The 15314-nt window shown below is 39.6% G+C and overlaps 1 protein-coding gene across 1 annotated transcript in view; it reads right to left on the minus strand.

Annotated features, from left to right (window-relative positions):
- The window catches only part of Snx9 (sorting nexin 9), an 81024-nt gene that overhangs the window by 58384 nt on the left and 7326 nt on the right, over positions 1-15314 (minus strand). The window contains exons 2-4 of the mRNA XM_005390533.2: positions 9506-9592; positions 2804-2878; positions 781-906 (exon numbers count right to left, since the gene is read on the minus strand). Coding sequence (XP_005390590.1) covers positions 781-906; positions 2804-2878; positions 9506-9592 — 288 coding nt within the window. The remainder of the gene's footprint in view (positions 1-780; positions 907-2803; positions 2879-9505; positions 9593-15314) is intronic.

Raw genomic sequence — 15314 nt, forward strand, 5'->3', positions numbered from 1 at the left:
CTTAAAAGTTTACTATATATTCTGTAAGCAAATAATTATAAATGATACGATCATCAGACTTAACATAATTTGAAAACTTTTATGTAGTTTTAGAAAAAGAATATCTCCAAAGGCCCATTCATTTCTAAAGATGTATATAGCAAATTTTAATACCCATCTTCTCAATTTTCTTACTCACACACTCTGCATAAGCATTTGGCAATAAACACAGATTCATCCAACTGGTCAAATTTTAATTAAAACTAAAGCATTACTGTATTTTTCTCAGATCACCCCACCATTTCAAGTCTTCTAGAAACAACACAATAACAATGACAAGTGCTAAGTGCCTGGACCTGCTCGTGACTTTGACCTGAACTGCTTCTATCAGCATGAGGAAGGGATTCTAGCTCTGAGAATGGGAGCTGTATGCCAAGGTCCTGATCTAGCCACATCACTGACAGTGACCTCCTAGTCAACAGGACCATCTCTTCTTTCCATGCCCTCACTTCAGAGAGTATTTACAACTGCTGAGGTTTGTGTTCACCGTATGACAGGCTTAGCAGCAACTCTCCAACATCCTGTTTTTTCTCTTACAGACAACTTTGAAGACAGTCTTTAGTAGACTTACCAGGTGAGCTCTTTGTTAATATCCAACAGAAATGCACACCAAAGAACCTAAATGCCACACTGTTTATGCTTTCAGAGAATGGCAATAGCTGTAATGCACCATAAGCTTTCACAAATGCACTCTGCTTGCAGTAAAGCCAGTCACAAACAGCAGGATGATGTAAGACATACCTGGTTGTTGCTGTTGACAGCTGATGAATTGGTTTGAGCTGTACTTGCTGAGAGGGAATCCAGGAAAGCTTGGTCAGCCACTGAATTTCCACAAGAAAACTGATCTTTTCCATCACTGGGTAAAATCTGTGTATTAGAAAGAGCCCCAATTATTTTCATAGATCAGTCAGTGATTTCAGAATGAGAGCCTCTAAGGGCAAGAAAGACTTGTCATCTGTTATGGAAAAGGAGTTTATACTCTTCAGTGTTATATATTTTCCTTAAGGACTGTTTTTGGTGCATTACATAATTTTGATAAGTTGTATTTTCATTTTTATTTAAACTATTCTTTAATTTGAGGTTTCTTTTTTGACTCATGTTTATTTAAAACTGTGTTAATTTCTAAGTATTCTGGGATTTTCCAGCTATCTTTCTGTTATGGGTTCTAATTCCATTGTGGTCCAACAGCAGCAGACACTATGATTTACTCCCTTTTTAAGACTATATACTTTTAATTTTTTTAATTAAAAACTTTTCTTTGCAGTGCCAGGGCTCAAACCCAGGGCTTTGCATATGCTAGGCATGTGCTCTCCCACTGCTATATTCCCTTCCTTTTAAATGTGTTGAAGCATGTTTTATAGTTCAGAACATGGTCCACCCTGGTAGATGTCCCATGTGAGTCTGAAAAGAAGTGTGTTCTGCTGTTGTTGGATGAGGCAGTTGACAGAAGTCCACCATGTTCATTTGACTGATGGTGCTGTTAAGTTCTTACTGACTGCCTCCTGGATCTATTTCTGCTGGGGTGGGGTGTGTTATGTCCTTAAAAGACAAATTTAAGAATGTATGAAATAACTGCTCCTTTCTAGAAGAATTCTAGAAAATGAAATCAATGCAAATCAACTTAAATTTTCAAATTTTTCTCAATCTTGTGAATTTTTAGGATTCAATATGCCCAGCGCATAAAGGTAAAACATGTAAGCCTGAGACCCATGGGCAGAGCCCAGATGCACACGATCCATCTAAAATCACATGGACAAGGCTAGTGTATGTGCCTGTGCACACATTTCTGATGGGAAAATCTACACATTTCCTCAGATTTTCCAAAGGGTCTGAAACTCACCTTTTCTTCCTCAATCAAGAACAACAGAAAGAGCCTTCCTCTCCATTTTGCAGTTGGGCCCCTGGAAAACATTGTCCCAGGGGCATTCATTCTCTCTACTGGAGGTGAACCTAAGCACCTTAATTCTTGAGCTAGTTCAGTTTTATTCACAGGGCCCCAGGCAACCTGTTTCTTTTGTCATTCATGCAGAGAGGCACGTGCATTAAGTACCTAGAATTACCCTGCTTTGAGAGAACTACAGACAACCAGCAGAGGGCACCAGGTGGCTGAATTACAACAAGATTTGCTTCTGAGTGGGTGTGTTCCAGGGAGGGACACTTCTGTAGGAAGATACCATTCCTGTGACCTATCGTAACAGAGGTTACATCAGGCAACTCTCTCAGCAGTCCATTCAAGACACCCCTGCATCTAAAGGAACAGGGGCAGGAACTGAGAGGTATGTTTTTTTAGAAAATCTATTTAAACTCTGTGAATCAGTTCTACAACAAACAGTGCTCTAGGAGCAGCTATTGTGTAATATTAGCAAAGGAAAAGCAGAGAGTTTTATTCAGAATAAATAGAAGTTGCTGTTCTTTTTTTTTGAGACACAGTCTCACAATGTAGTGCAGGCTAGCCTCTAATTCACAGTGATCATCCTGCCTCAGCTTTCTGAGTGCTGGGATTACAGGCGTGTGCCACCACACCCAGCTAAAGTTGCCATTCCTGAAAGGAATATAATCTAAATATCATTAACCATTCCTTGGAGCTTGGGCCTACAGGCAATATTCTTCTTCAATGTATTTTATATAATTAGCATTTACTGTATGTATAATGGAAATTTTAAAAAATGTTGCTGTCTTCCTGGCTGTCCTTTAATTGATAACTGATAAAGAAAAATGCTTGTCAAAGATGAGCTTTAATTCATCAATGACAGTAAGTTCTTACTTCCACATAGTCGGTGGGAACAAGGCCTCGTCCTCCTCTGCTGTTTCGTCCTTCCAGCCATCCTCCACCAACATCCTAAAGAAGTTACCAAGGAAAAAGAATAGAAAAAGATTACAGTTGGGATTTCCTGTGGAAATTCTGCTTTGGGAATTGTTATAATTTATAAACTGTTAAATTAAAAAGTAATTGATATTAAGCTTTTTTATTACTGCAGAACACTGTTCAAAATGTTAAGTACAAATACAAACTGAACTTCAACAATAAGTGAAAAAAGACTGAAAATAGCCTTTCCTTATATCACCATAATTTTGTGACTTTTATTTCTTCATGTGGCAGAAGTGGTGGTAGCTTTATCAAGTGGTGGAATGCACACTCCCAGCCCCGAATCTATACTGCCTGTTGTGCCCTATCTGCCAATAATCCATGGGCATTCAGAGTCTAACCTCGAGGCGTTCTACACACTGAAGTTCACATTCTTGGAACCCCGCGCTGCTATGTGAATTAGTCTGAGTTGCTAGAAGATGGGTCTCTCTTTTGTCCATCCACAGCCAACCCAGCTCCAGAAGAACTGCCAGGTGGCAGAGGCCATTTCAGACCATACAGCCCCTGACTGCGCCCAAGTGACTGTAGACAGTGGCACCATCCAGCGACTCATAAATTCCTGAGCAGTAACACTTGGCTATTGGTTTAACATGTTCACGACAGGGCCATAGTTCGTATGTCTTGCTGCTGGGCAGCTTGAGCCACCACCAGTGGTATCCTATCAGGTGGTTTTTTATTAATTAATTTTATTAGTAAAAAAGGTCAGTGAAAGTGATAAGATCAGTTTGTACCACCACAAACCACTGGCTTGTAACACAAGCCACTTGATATGTGCTAACCCACTAAGTTTGGGGATTGTTACACAGAAACAGCTGATTCATGGTCCTTAGTTCTCCTAAATAAAGAATATTAACAGAATAAAAAATACAGTAGAACTCTACAATAAGATTCCCATTTTCCTTATTATCTCTGCAAAGTCCCTTTTTCCCCAAAAATAGTAGTTTCCTTAGGTTTTTCAATAATGCCACAATTAATTAACAATAATTTCAGTATGGACAAGCACATTCTTCTTTAACACATAAAAATTATACATTCTTGTGGAATGTCGCGATATTTCAATACATTTGAAGATTGTGTAATATTTAAGTAAAGGTAGCCATATCTAGCTCCTCAAACATTTGTTATTTCTTTTGGTGAAAACATTTAAAATCTTTTTTTCTTTTTTTTTTTTTGGTTTTTCTCCGGTACTGGGAACCGAACTCACGACCTTGCGCATGCCAGGCAGGCGCTTTTGCCGCTGAGCTAAATCCCCAGCCCCTAAAATCTTTTTAGTTTTGAAATATACAGTACGTTAGAGTTAACCACATTGTTTTAAAAAATCATTCTAAGTTACAACTTTGTCACTTTTTGACCGTAAAAGCAACAGGAAGACAATACTATTGAATAAAAAAAATGAAGAAATACTTTACTGGAAAAAAGTTAGGCAGACAAAAGGATCTTCAATCTCTCTTACACATTAAAATGGAGTCTATTTGCTTATAATCGCCTAGTATATTACCCCAAATTACTTCATGTACTTGTTCTATCCAACAATTTTCTTTGTATCTAAGGCATACGAAACAGGTGTTCAAAATACTCTATGAAGACCGTACTGTTATGTACCTTGCCACTTGAGATTCTCCTTCTCTGACCTTTGGGTCTGCAGGCCTCACTCTCCTCCCACCCAGGACACACTTGCATCTGCTCCTTCCTCCTCCTGACCCTTGCTCTGCCCAGGAGCCTGCCCAGCTCCAGCCTGGTCTCCAGCGCTGCACTGCCAGGCTTGAAACTGATGCATTACAGGACAGGGTTGACTAGATGCTACTCTCTGCTCAGCATACCTGAAATTACTCTCATGTAATCCTTCTGGAGAAGTTCTTCTACCTGCCTTATAAGCTTTAATACAGTCACCACTCTCTCAGTGCCAAGGCCAAGTGCCTTGGGACCCTGGCCTCTTTCCTCACCTACATCTATGTATGTGCCACATCCTATGTGTCTGACCCTCCAAGCCTCTTTACCCTTTGACCCCATAGGTCAGTCATATGCCTAGACTCTACAACTCCAATGCATTCTCTATACCCTGCTCAACTAACCTCCTTGACATGCATTCCTCCTTGTGTCATCTTTTTTTTTCTTTTCTCTCTGAGACGGGGTCTTGCTATGCAATTCAGGCTGGCCTTGAGCTCACTTTGTAGCCCAGCCTGGTCTCAGACTCTCAACGATCCTCCTGCCTCAGCTTCCCGAGTGCTGGGATTACAAGTGTGCGCCACTATGCCTGGCCTCTGTGTCATCTTTACAGCAATACTGACAACGAAATCCACACAAGACCCTTCAAGGAACCCACTACTCACTAAATCAAGTCCATGGTCTGTTGCCTCACCCACAGGGCTGTCTGACTGGTTGGTTCTGAGAGCTCACTGTCATAGCCTGTTTCTTGCTGGCAGATATGTATTGTGTGTTCCTGGGCTTCAAGGACAGATGTGGCTTTGACTCCTGTTCAGCCACTTACAAGAAGAATGATCATGGACAAGTTCCTCAATCTTTGAGTCTCTTTACCCTACCCTCACAGACTTCATGGAAACTAGTTAAAAGAAATTACACATAGTACTCGGTCAAATGCCTAGCTCAACAGCTGTCAGTAAATGATAGCTGTCAGTAAATGATACTTTTGATCAGATTTTTTTCTTTTTAATTTTTTTCAGTACTGGGTGCTCCACCAGGGGTGCTGTACCACTGAGCTATCTCCCCAGCTCTTTTTAGAAACACATATTTTGAGACAGGATTGTGCCTGGTTGCTCTGGTGGCCCTCTAGAACTTTTGACCCTCCTGTACCTCAGGATACTCAGGACTAGTTTCATGCACAGCAAGTGTATAATAAAACCTTATTGGATGAAAAAAATGTTTTGGATCATTTGAAACCCACAATGTTTTAAGGAATAAAAAGATACTGCAGGTAGATACTGTAGCACATGCAGGTAATCCCAGCTAGAGGAGGCTGAGGCAGAAGGACTGCAAATACAAGGCCAACCTGAAACAGCATGGACAGATCCTTTCTTAAAATAAAAAACAAAAAATTCTGGGGATGTACCTCAGTGGTTTGATGCCCAGCACTGTAAAAAACACTGGATATATTTTTCTAGGTCATGTTATCTCAGAGAATAAAAAATGAGGAAACATGACCTTCTATAGTAATCAGTCAAACTTGAGGTTGAGCATATCTAATATTGTTTGTTGACATTAATATTCTAGAAAGTTTCTGCCGTGTGTGGTGGCATGTGCCTATAATCTCAGCACTTGGGAGGCTGAGGCAAGAAGACTGTTTTAAATTTGAGGTCAGCATAGGCTACATAGTAAGAAAGCATAGGCTACATAGTAAGAACTACATAGCGAGACCCTGTCTCAAAAAAACAAAACAAAAGAAAAAATTCTAGTGAGTTTTAAGGCTAAAAGAAACTTAACTTACAAGTGAGTAAAGTTTATGTAGCCATTGAGCTACTGATATGGACTATTTGGTAGTAGTAGGGAATCATTAATTTTGTTAGGTGGATACAATGGTAAAATTTAACTGTTAGAGATATATATTGAAAATGTTTTGTTTTTGTTTGGTTGTTTGGCCAAGGTCTCACTGCACTGCCCAGGTTGGCCTTGAAATCCTGGGCTCCTGTGATCGTTCTGCCTTAGTTTCCAGAAAACCAGGACTACAGATACGTATTACCACACCTGACTTGAAATCTTTATGAATGAAATGATACATAGAATTTGCTTCAAAATAATCAAGTGTGCTGCAGGAGAGGGAAGGTGGAAGAACACCTAGGATTATAGACAACATAAGCTTGCCTATGGGTTGGCTGATAATTATTAAAAATGAATGATGGGATCGAAGATGCTAATATATTCTCTCTCCTGTTATGCATTTGAAATTTTATAAAATAATTTAAAAACAAAAATATATGTGCTACTTTATGCTAAACAGTACAAATAGTTTACAATAGTGTGAGTACAAAAATACAAGAATAAGATGTGATTTCTAACCTCAAGGAATTCCCAGCTTAAAGTGCGTAGTGAGTTCAAACAAACACATACATCATAGCATTACACAGCATTCAGGCCTACCACCCAAAGATTCCATTTTTTTCTGGAAAAGGTAGCTTTTAAAGTAATAAACAAAGCAGGAGGAAAGTGTACTCTGTTTTTTTCATGGCAGAGAGATATCAAAGGCAGCATAACTAGAAGATGGAACATCAGACAGGGCAATAACATGAGCAAGAGGGCAAAGTCACAAGAGATAGGACTCAGTGTGTGTGCATGCGTGTCAAAGTGTGTGCACTTGTGAGAACCTGTATGTACAATACATACAAATCTGTATATGTGTGAGAGAGTACACTTGAATATGTGTTAAGAATATGAGCATGTGAATGAGTATTTCATGAGATGGTATGTGTAGATGTAAGAGTGTGTATTTCATAAAAGTATATGTGTATGTGACTGTATATGCATGAAAGTATACATATGACTGTATATGCATGAAAGTATATGAGTACGTACACAGTTGTGTACATGCCTATGCATACATGAGTATATTTTTTGGGTGCGTGCATAGGGCAAAGGCTGGAGAGGAAGAATAGTGCCAAATGGTGGGGCATCTTGCAGACCTACAGCTAACTGGGAGCCAGCCACTGGGGAAGAGCAACATGGTGAGGCTGGCACTTTAGACAAGCCATGGTGGGAGAGGATAGCAGGAAGGTGCACAGTTCAGGTGAGATGAGAGTGCAATGTATCATACTGACAGCAGAGACAGAGAGGGGAGAGGTTAGATGTAAGCAAGACTTAAGTCAAAGGTTTTCAACTGGGAGTCTTAGTTGGGTGCCTAACAACTCAGGAAGAGAATTAGTATAGCATGAGTAATGTGCTGGTAAGAACCACACGGTAAGTTTAAAGTGCTTTTGAGAAAACTAAGGATGTCTAAGACACAGCTGGACAGCCAAATCTGAGGCTTGAAAGATCTGGTCAAGCTGCAGATACTACGGAGTTAGCACACACCGGACAATAAAAAAAAAAATCTGAGAATAAGTATGTAGCATGAGGAAAATAGGCCAAAGATGGAATGACATGGGAAAAAAAAAATACAAAGCAGAAAGCAGAGGGAATTGCAAAAAGATAGCTAGAGAGGTACGTGGAGAGGAATGTAGAACATGACATGTTCTATAATGCCAAATAAAATCACTATCTTGTGCTGGAAACATTCAAAAGAAAAAAAACAACAAACAAAAAACAGTTATGCAGACGAAGAGTCTAGGGTAAGGACAAAATTTTGTATCTTAAGGCACCCAGGTTAGGGCTACAAACATTTCAGTATGTGGATGACACAGAGGAGACACTATGTCCAGTGTGGAGCCTGGAGGTGGAGGCGGGGACACAGGAGGATACCTGCTCAGAAACCTGGGCCAAGGAGGTACACAGAGCCCTGTGATAGAGTTAGCCACGGTGGGGTCAGGGAAGTGAGGGGTGGAGGGTGGTAAAGAAAGGGAGTTACAATAAAGTTCTACTCATTTTACAGGTACAAAGACTAATTCTCCACCCCTGCTTTTGTTTCTTCTTCAGCTATATAAGCACTGAGAAAAATACTAGGGAGATAGTTTTTCTTAAAACCTTATTTCAAATAGTATTCATCTCATAATTCTATACACCTTAAGGATGCTTACAATAAAGTTACATATAAAAAGGACAATTACACATACCGAGGCAGCTATCACCCAGGGTAATGTAAAGCACTGTAAGATGACTGAAAAAATGAGTACTGAGCTTCCTGGCAACCAAGATTTTATATATATATATATTTAGTTTGAATAGTCTGTGAAGATTTTATTTTACTAAAAGGAACATGCCAAAAGTCTAAGAGAAACAGCCTTAGACAAAAGGTCACATGGATGCTTAGAAGAGAGCACAATGTTACAGTTAGTGATATGAACAGAGATACGCACATGTACGTGACGTGTGTTTACGTAAGTGGGTATACATTGGAGAATACTCTCAGGAGAAGCATGTAGATGCACATGTGCTCAAATGTGGCTTTGTAAAGATGTAGACATGTTTGTTACACATATAGCTATTTCTTATGTGAACCAAAGCTGAAGCAATGAATTGTAATTCAGCAGAGATCACTCTACTGGGAGCTAAGCTAATGCAGTGTAAGTACTACAGACTGCTTTCCAGTAATCTAATTTAGGGATGAAGCTCAGAGCAACAGTGATAGCGATCAGTAGGCTGAGCCGTGTGGGAAAGTCAGCATTTATCTCATGTATCCGAGGCACCACATCATGGGCACTAGAAGAAAGCTCACTGAACTAAGTTCCAGTACTACTACTATAAGGTGTCTGGAAGGTTTAAATAATAAGGAAAAAAAATCATAAAATAAACAGACATTATAACCTCAACGATGTACCCAGCTATCTTTAGGGGATTAACTTTTTTCACTGTTTATTAACAGCACCTTAATGCACTGTCAATACTTCATAAGCAACAGAAAAAAATTAATAAGGGTTTGAATGATTAACTTATTGAAAACATCAACTCTTAAAAATAAGTCTATAAGGGACAAATTTCAACACGAAGTTCTCTTACCGGATTTGTAATTGTGATGATTTCTCCTTCACTAACTGTCAGTTCATTATTTCCAGGTTCAGCAGCAAAATCATACATAACTCGAGCCTATTGGGAGTGGAAAATACAGGAAGTTACACATGCAAATAAACCAAAGAGCAAGAACCCAAGTCACCCTACAGTTTGCTTTGTAGACGCGCTGGCTGACAGGAAAGGAAGACACTACCAAAGTAATTCACCTGGTGTACTCACATTGAGGCAGCTACCACACCGAAGTGATGGAATTTCAGGAACTGTTTCTGAAATTCTTTTAATAGGGATGATGGATTCACAGCTGGTGATAAAAGACCGGGGGTGGGGGAGGGTATTAGTTTTGAAACATATTAAAACATAAAATAGACTGATGGGTGAATATGTGATAAAGCAGTCATTGTAAAATGTTACAGAATCTAAAAGGTGGGTTACATTGTTAAACGGGAAATAATTTTAACTTCTGAACATGTTTGAGATTTTTCCTAGTTTAGAAACAAATGATACAGTATGAAGTACAATGAAGAAATCCCATCAGTTCCTTTTTCTCCATCCCCTGAACTCAATAAAGGGGTGAGGGACAGAGGCAAGCAACCAAGCACTGCCAGCACTGTAGTCTCCTTGGGTCAGCACAAAGGACAAAGAAACCACGAGGAGGTATTTTTCTCACACAGCTGCGAAGTAGATAGAATTCTGCTTGTCATGTTGTGGGATAGTTTTAAAAAACATGTCACATCAACCTCAGTCCTCCGTGCAATGAGCACAGCAAGGAGATAAATGCCTGAGGATGCCCTGCGGAAGGAAGTGAGCTTCCCCTGGAGAAGAGCCCAGTGTGTGGACTGAGCCAAGCTCCAGGCCGGCAAGAGGAACCTGCTGTGGTGTTACTGTTCCGTAAGAAGCCTGCTTTTTTAAATTCAGCTAAATCAAATTAACGGCCAAACAGAATGCCTAAGCCTTTTATTTATTCAACTTAAGATCTGGTGAAAACAGACTGCAAGACAGGTACAAAATAAACAAATGAGTATTCTCTAATACATTTACGTATTACTGAACATTTACTCATGGCTGTAGTTTGAATGTTTTTGTCCTCTCTTAAATTCATGTAGATAAAAGATGGGGGGTGGTTTACAATTTTGAAATATATTAAAAAATAAAATGGAGTGATGGGTGAGTGTATGATAAAGCAGCCACTCAGAATCTAAATGGTGGGCTATGTTGTTAAGTAGGAACTTATTTCAACTTTTCTACATGTGTGAAATCTTCCTATTAAGATGCTGGAAACTGCCAATGCAACAGTGCTAAAGGAGGGACCTCAGGGGAGGTGCTCTGTTCTCGGGGACTAATGCCACCTTTAAGAAAGCTCTGGGAGTGGGTACACTTTCTCCTACTTTTCTGCCATGTGGGGACACCTCCTCTCCTCTGCAGGACAAAGTCTTCAAGGCACCATCCTGGAATCAGACTCCAGGCCCTAATCTGCAAAAGCCTGACCTTGAATTTACCAGCCTCCAGAACTGTGAAAATAAATTTCTCTTCTCTATAAATTATCTAGTGTCCAGTACTGTGTTACGGTGGCACAAAACGGACTAAAACATTCATGGAAAATATTTATAAACATTGTAGATTTGTTTAAAACACTGAATCAAGACTTACTGAAAACAACTAGAGGTGCTTTTTAGATATCAGAACAGTCAAATGATCATTGACATGTCACTAGAAAAAAATCTGACCATTCAGTCTAGAGAAGATAAAGCATAGATAAAACTGGCAACCTTTAATACTGAAAACCTTTTATCTTCCCTCTGTTTGTATTTGGCTTTGATCTCTTTCTAATGTTCCACCCTTATAATTCCCCACTTTTTCCCTCTTCTCCAGCACTGACAGTATCCAAATTAGTAAAGACTATGTTCTTAACTCCAAGTACCAGTCAATCTATTTCTTATGTGTCCTTTGAAAGAAAAGGTCCATAGGGGCTGGGGATTTAGCTCAGCGGCACAGTGCCTGCCTGGCAAGCACTACATCGTGAGTTCGATTCCCGGTACTGGAAAAAAAAAAAAAAAATCAAAAAACTGAAAGAAAAGGTCCATGTTTTCACTCCTGCCTTTTCCAATGTTAGTGACACAGAAATATTTCCTTGGACTAGGGGTGCACCTCAGTGCTACAGTGCTTGCCTATGATTAAAGCTCTGAGTTCAATCCTCAGCTCCACTGTGTCTTCAAAAGCTGTATTTCCACAAAGCTGGTTTGCAGATAACTTCTACATATTCACAACCTACTGCCATGTAACAACCATTGCTGAATTCCTATCTTCTTTTTTCAAATTCTGTATCATTTCTAATGTTTTTATTGTTTAAACTATTTTTTATTCTCTTCAAATAAAAAATAAAAAAAGGTACACCAGCCACAATTCATCTCTTCTGTAGATATTTCAAAAGGCACCACAGATACATTATTAGTAGATGTCAATCTCATGTATCTGTTCCATTAACTACTAATCTAGTTATGAGTAAAAGAAACATTGGCAGATTCAAAACTCTCAAATTAAATGCTCCACATAATGGAATACTGAGAGTACCACCACACATCTGCTGTTAGATGTATAATCTGTCATTCTGAACACAATTTCCTTTTCTGAGGAGAGGAACGTGCAAATGTTCATTACTTATTACTTATGTTACCCACATCTATTACTTTGTCTGTCCACAGCCTTTCTTTTTGCACTTGCCTAACTCCAAATGACTACAAAAATCACTTGCCTTAATATGAAATGTAAGTTCTAAAGAATATTTGCAATTCATTTCATAAATGTTATTTATTTTAATACATGAAGGGTTCCTAGAATTCAAGATAAAGACCAGCAACCTACTAGCAAACTGGGCAGAGGAACAAACAGTTCAGAGAAAAATACATGACTCGGGAATATATGAAAAACTGCTAACCTCAAAAACATAATGAAAGACATTAATCTGGCTGATGTTGCCATATTTCATTTCATTAGGATTCTTACCATTTAAACACCCACCAGTAATATATAGGAAAGTAATGGTTCTGCATACTTCACAAACAAAATAAGGCACCAACTTCTGCATTTCTGCTAATGTGAGAGGTGAAGAGTGCTACCCCAATATAGTTTTAAACATACAATTACCCTTTGCTAGAGTTTGGATCTTAAATGTCCATGTGTTGGAGGTTTGGTTCTCAGTCCATGGCACTAGTAACAAGCGGTGGAACTTTTAGAACTGGGACCTATTGGGGTCCTTCACGGTGTTTCCTTGAAGGGAACTATGGGACCCTGGCCTCTTCCTCTTCTTTTCTTTCACTTGCTGGCACTAGGTAAGCAGGTTTGCTTTGTCATGCACTCCCACCATGATGTGCTGTCATGCCCCGGAATACCTAGTAGGAAAAAGTTCTGTAAATTGGAGTTGCAGTTGCCTAGCTAGTGTGAGGCCACGGGTTTGATCCCCTATACCACTAGTGGGGGAAAAAAAGAAAAAGAAAAAAGAAATGGTGCACTGTCCTGCACCATAAGCTAAGATGCTTAGAATTACATTGAAAACATCAAAATACATGAGAATACTTTCCTGGTTATAGCAAAGCAAAAATACTCCTGAGCTTAATTCAAAAGCAGATTAGACAACCATCAGAATCCATATTAAAGGCTGCAATAAGTGGTTAAACCATCTTTCAAGAGTTCCCATTCTAAGAGTACTGTTAATTTCACTGTACATAGACATGCCATATATAAATATTGTACTGCACACTTTTACAATGAAGGCAGTGTAAGAAGTCAACACATTCCCACCAGCTTAAACCACCAGAGGTACATACATGATGGCCCCATCATGTAGCACGGGACCGTCATGCATGTACAGCCCCATCATGAACATGTTAAAGCAGCAAAGTTAAAAACTGTCCCTCTTCCCCTGCCAAAAGGTATGAAATAGTTTCAAAAGTACTCTTCAAAATGTTATGTATTTAATATGTGTTTGCACATACACATGCACACAATTATTCAAAAACCAATATATACAGAGCCAGTTATACAGAACCACAGCATACACAAGTCTTCTACACTTCATTTTTTTGTCTGATCTTTAGGACTCTCATATCAGTACATGTACCTGTTGTTTATCACAGCTGCAAGGTTACTAATCCTTTTTTTTGTTTGTTTGTTTGTTTTTGTTTTTTTTTTGAGACAGGGTCTTGCTATGCAGTTCAGGTTGGCCTTGAGCTCACTTTGTAGCCCAGGCTGGTCTTGAACTCACAATGATCCTCCTGTCTCAACCTCCTGAGTGCTGGGATTACAGGCGTGCACCACCATGCCCAGCTCTACTAATCCACTCTTAATTTGCAGACAAAACTTATGGTGTAGCTAAGAAAATCATCTTAAACCCTACCCCAAATTAAGATAGTTATGTTGTTTTTCCTGATTGTAAAACTGCCTGTTTATTGTAGGGAAAAAATATATTTAAAAAGCTGAAGAACAAAGGGTACCCAAAACCCAAAGACAACTAGTAGAAACTTACTCCAGTAACAGTGTCTCCCACCTCCTCACCAGCACTGTGTATTGACAATATGGTTCATTCTTCCCAAAAGGGAGAAAGAAATGTAATCACTGGCAATCTGGAGAGTATGTGCTGGTTTTGGAGCCAGGCACAGGGGTTCAAATCCACATTCCATCAGTCTTGAAAACTTGGCCCAGCTCCTAAACTTCATATCTTACATTCCTCAAGAATAAGATAACAGCATGTGCCTTGTGACACGAATGAGAAATGAAGTAACAAAAATAAAACACAGGGAAAACTGACACAGAAGGCCAATAAATGCTAGTCATTGTAACCTTTGAACATTATACATGTGAGGTTTAAAATAATTTATTACAGTAAAAGACACGTTGTCATGAATCTCCCCTTGCTTTCAACACACTTATCCCACCCATCCTGGCCACTTTCTGAAGCAGTCCCAGAAGTTCTCTTTCCTGAGTGTCTATGAGGTATGGTAACAAATGCAGTGAATGCTGCTGCCAAGTGCCATCTAACAGATAGATGGCAGGCTTATAAAATATTACTGTGTGTTTTCATCCATCTTATTCACCAGATCTGGCACCATGTAACTTCTGGCTCCTCCCCAAAGTAAAAAAGGCCATGAAAGGTAAACATTTTGAATGGATTCAGCACATTGAGGCAGCTACGACAGTGCAACTAAAGACATTTATTCACACGAGAGAATTTCCAGAACTGCTTCAGAAAGTGGCAAGAACAATAATAAACGTCTGAAGTGAGGGGGAATGTTTGATGGTGGTAGCAATCAACAACAATGAGTCTTTTACTGTAATAAAATTATAAAGTTTAGACATTCACCGTAGTTTTCTATCACAACTCCCACATTTTGCTTGTGCTGAAAATGGTGCTGTACGGTGTATAACTACTTCCTCTCCCCAGATCACTAAGCTTAGGATTGAAAGCAAATGGGAGCCCCAGCTCCTGATTCCCATGAAAGGTGTTTCTGGAGTCTGATACTTCACATCACTGGAAAGAAACCACACCCAACCAAGTGGGGGAAGAGAGGGTGTCTGCCAGACCCACCCAAGTGCGCTGTGTGGCCTGAGGAGCCTGACTGCCCCGGAAGCATCAGCAGGGCTGTAGGCAGTGGTCTTGGATGGCTTGGTACTCACAGAGCTGAAAGCAGGAGGCTTCCCCAGACCAAAGCCACAACATGGAAGTGGCAGGTCCTAGTGTCGCCCTCTTTAGTTCACTGGGGAACCAGCATCTCACATACTCTTGCATGAAATGCTGCAGGGCTTA

The sequence above is a fragment of the Chinchilla lanigera genome, unplaced genomic scaffold (assembly GCF_000276665.1).
Source record: "Chinchilla lanigera isolate Chin_1 unplaced genomic scaffold, ChiLan1.0 scaffold00038, whole genome shotgun sequence".
NCBI lineage: Eukaryota > Metazoa > Chordata > Mammalia > Rodentia > Chinchillidae > Chinchilla > Chinchilla lanigera.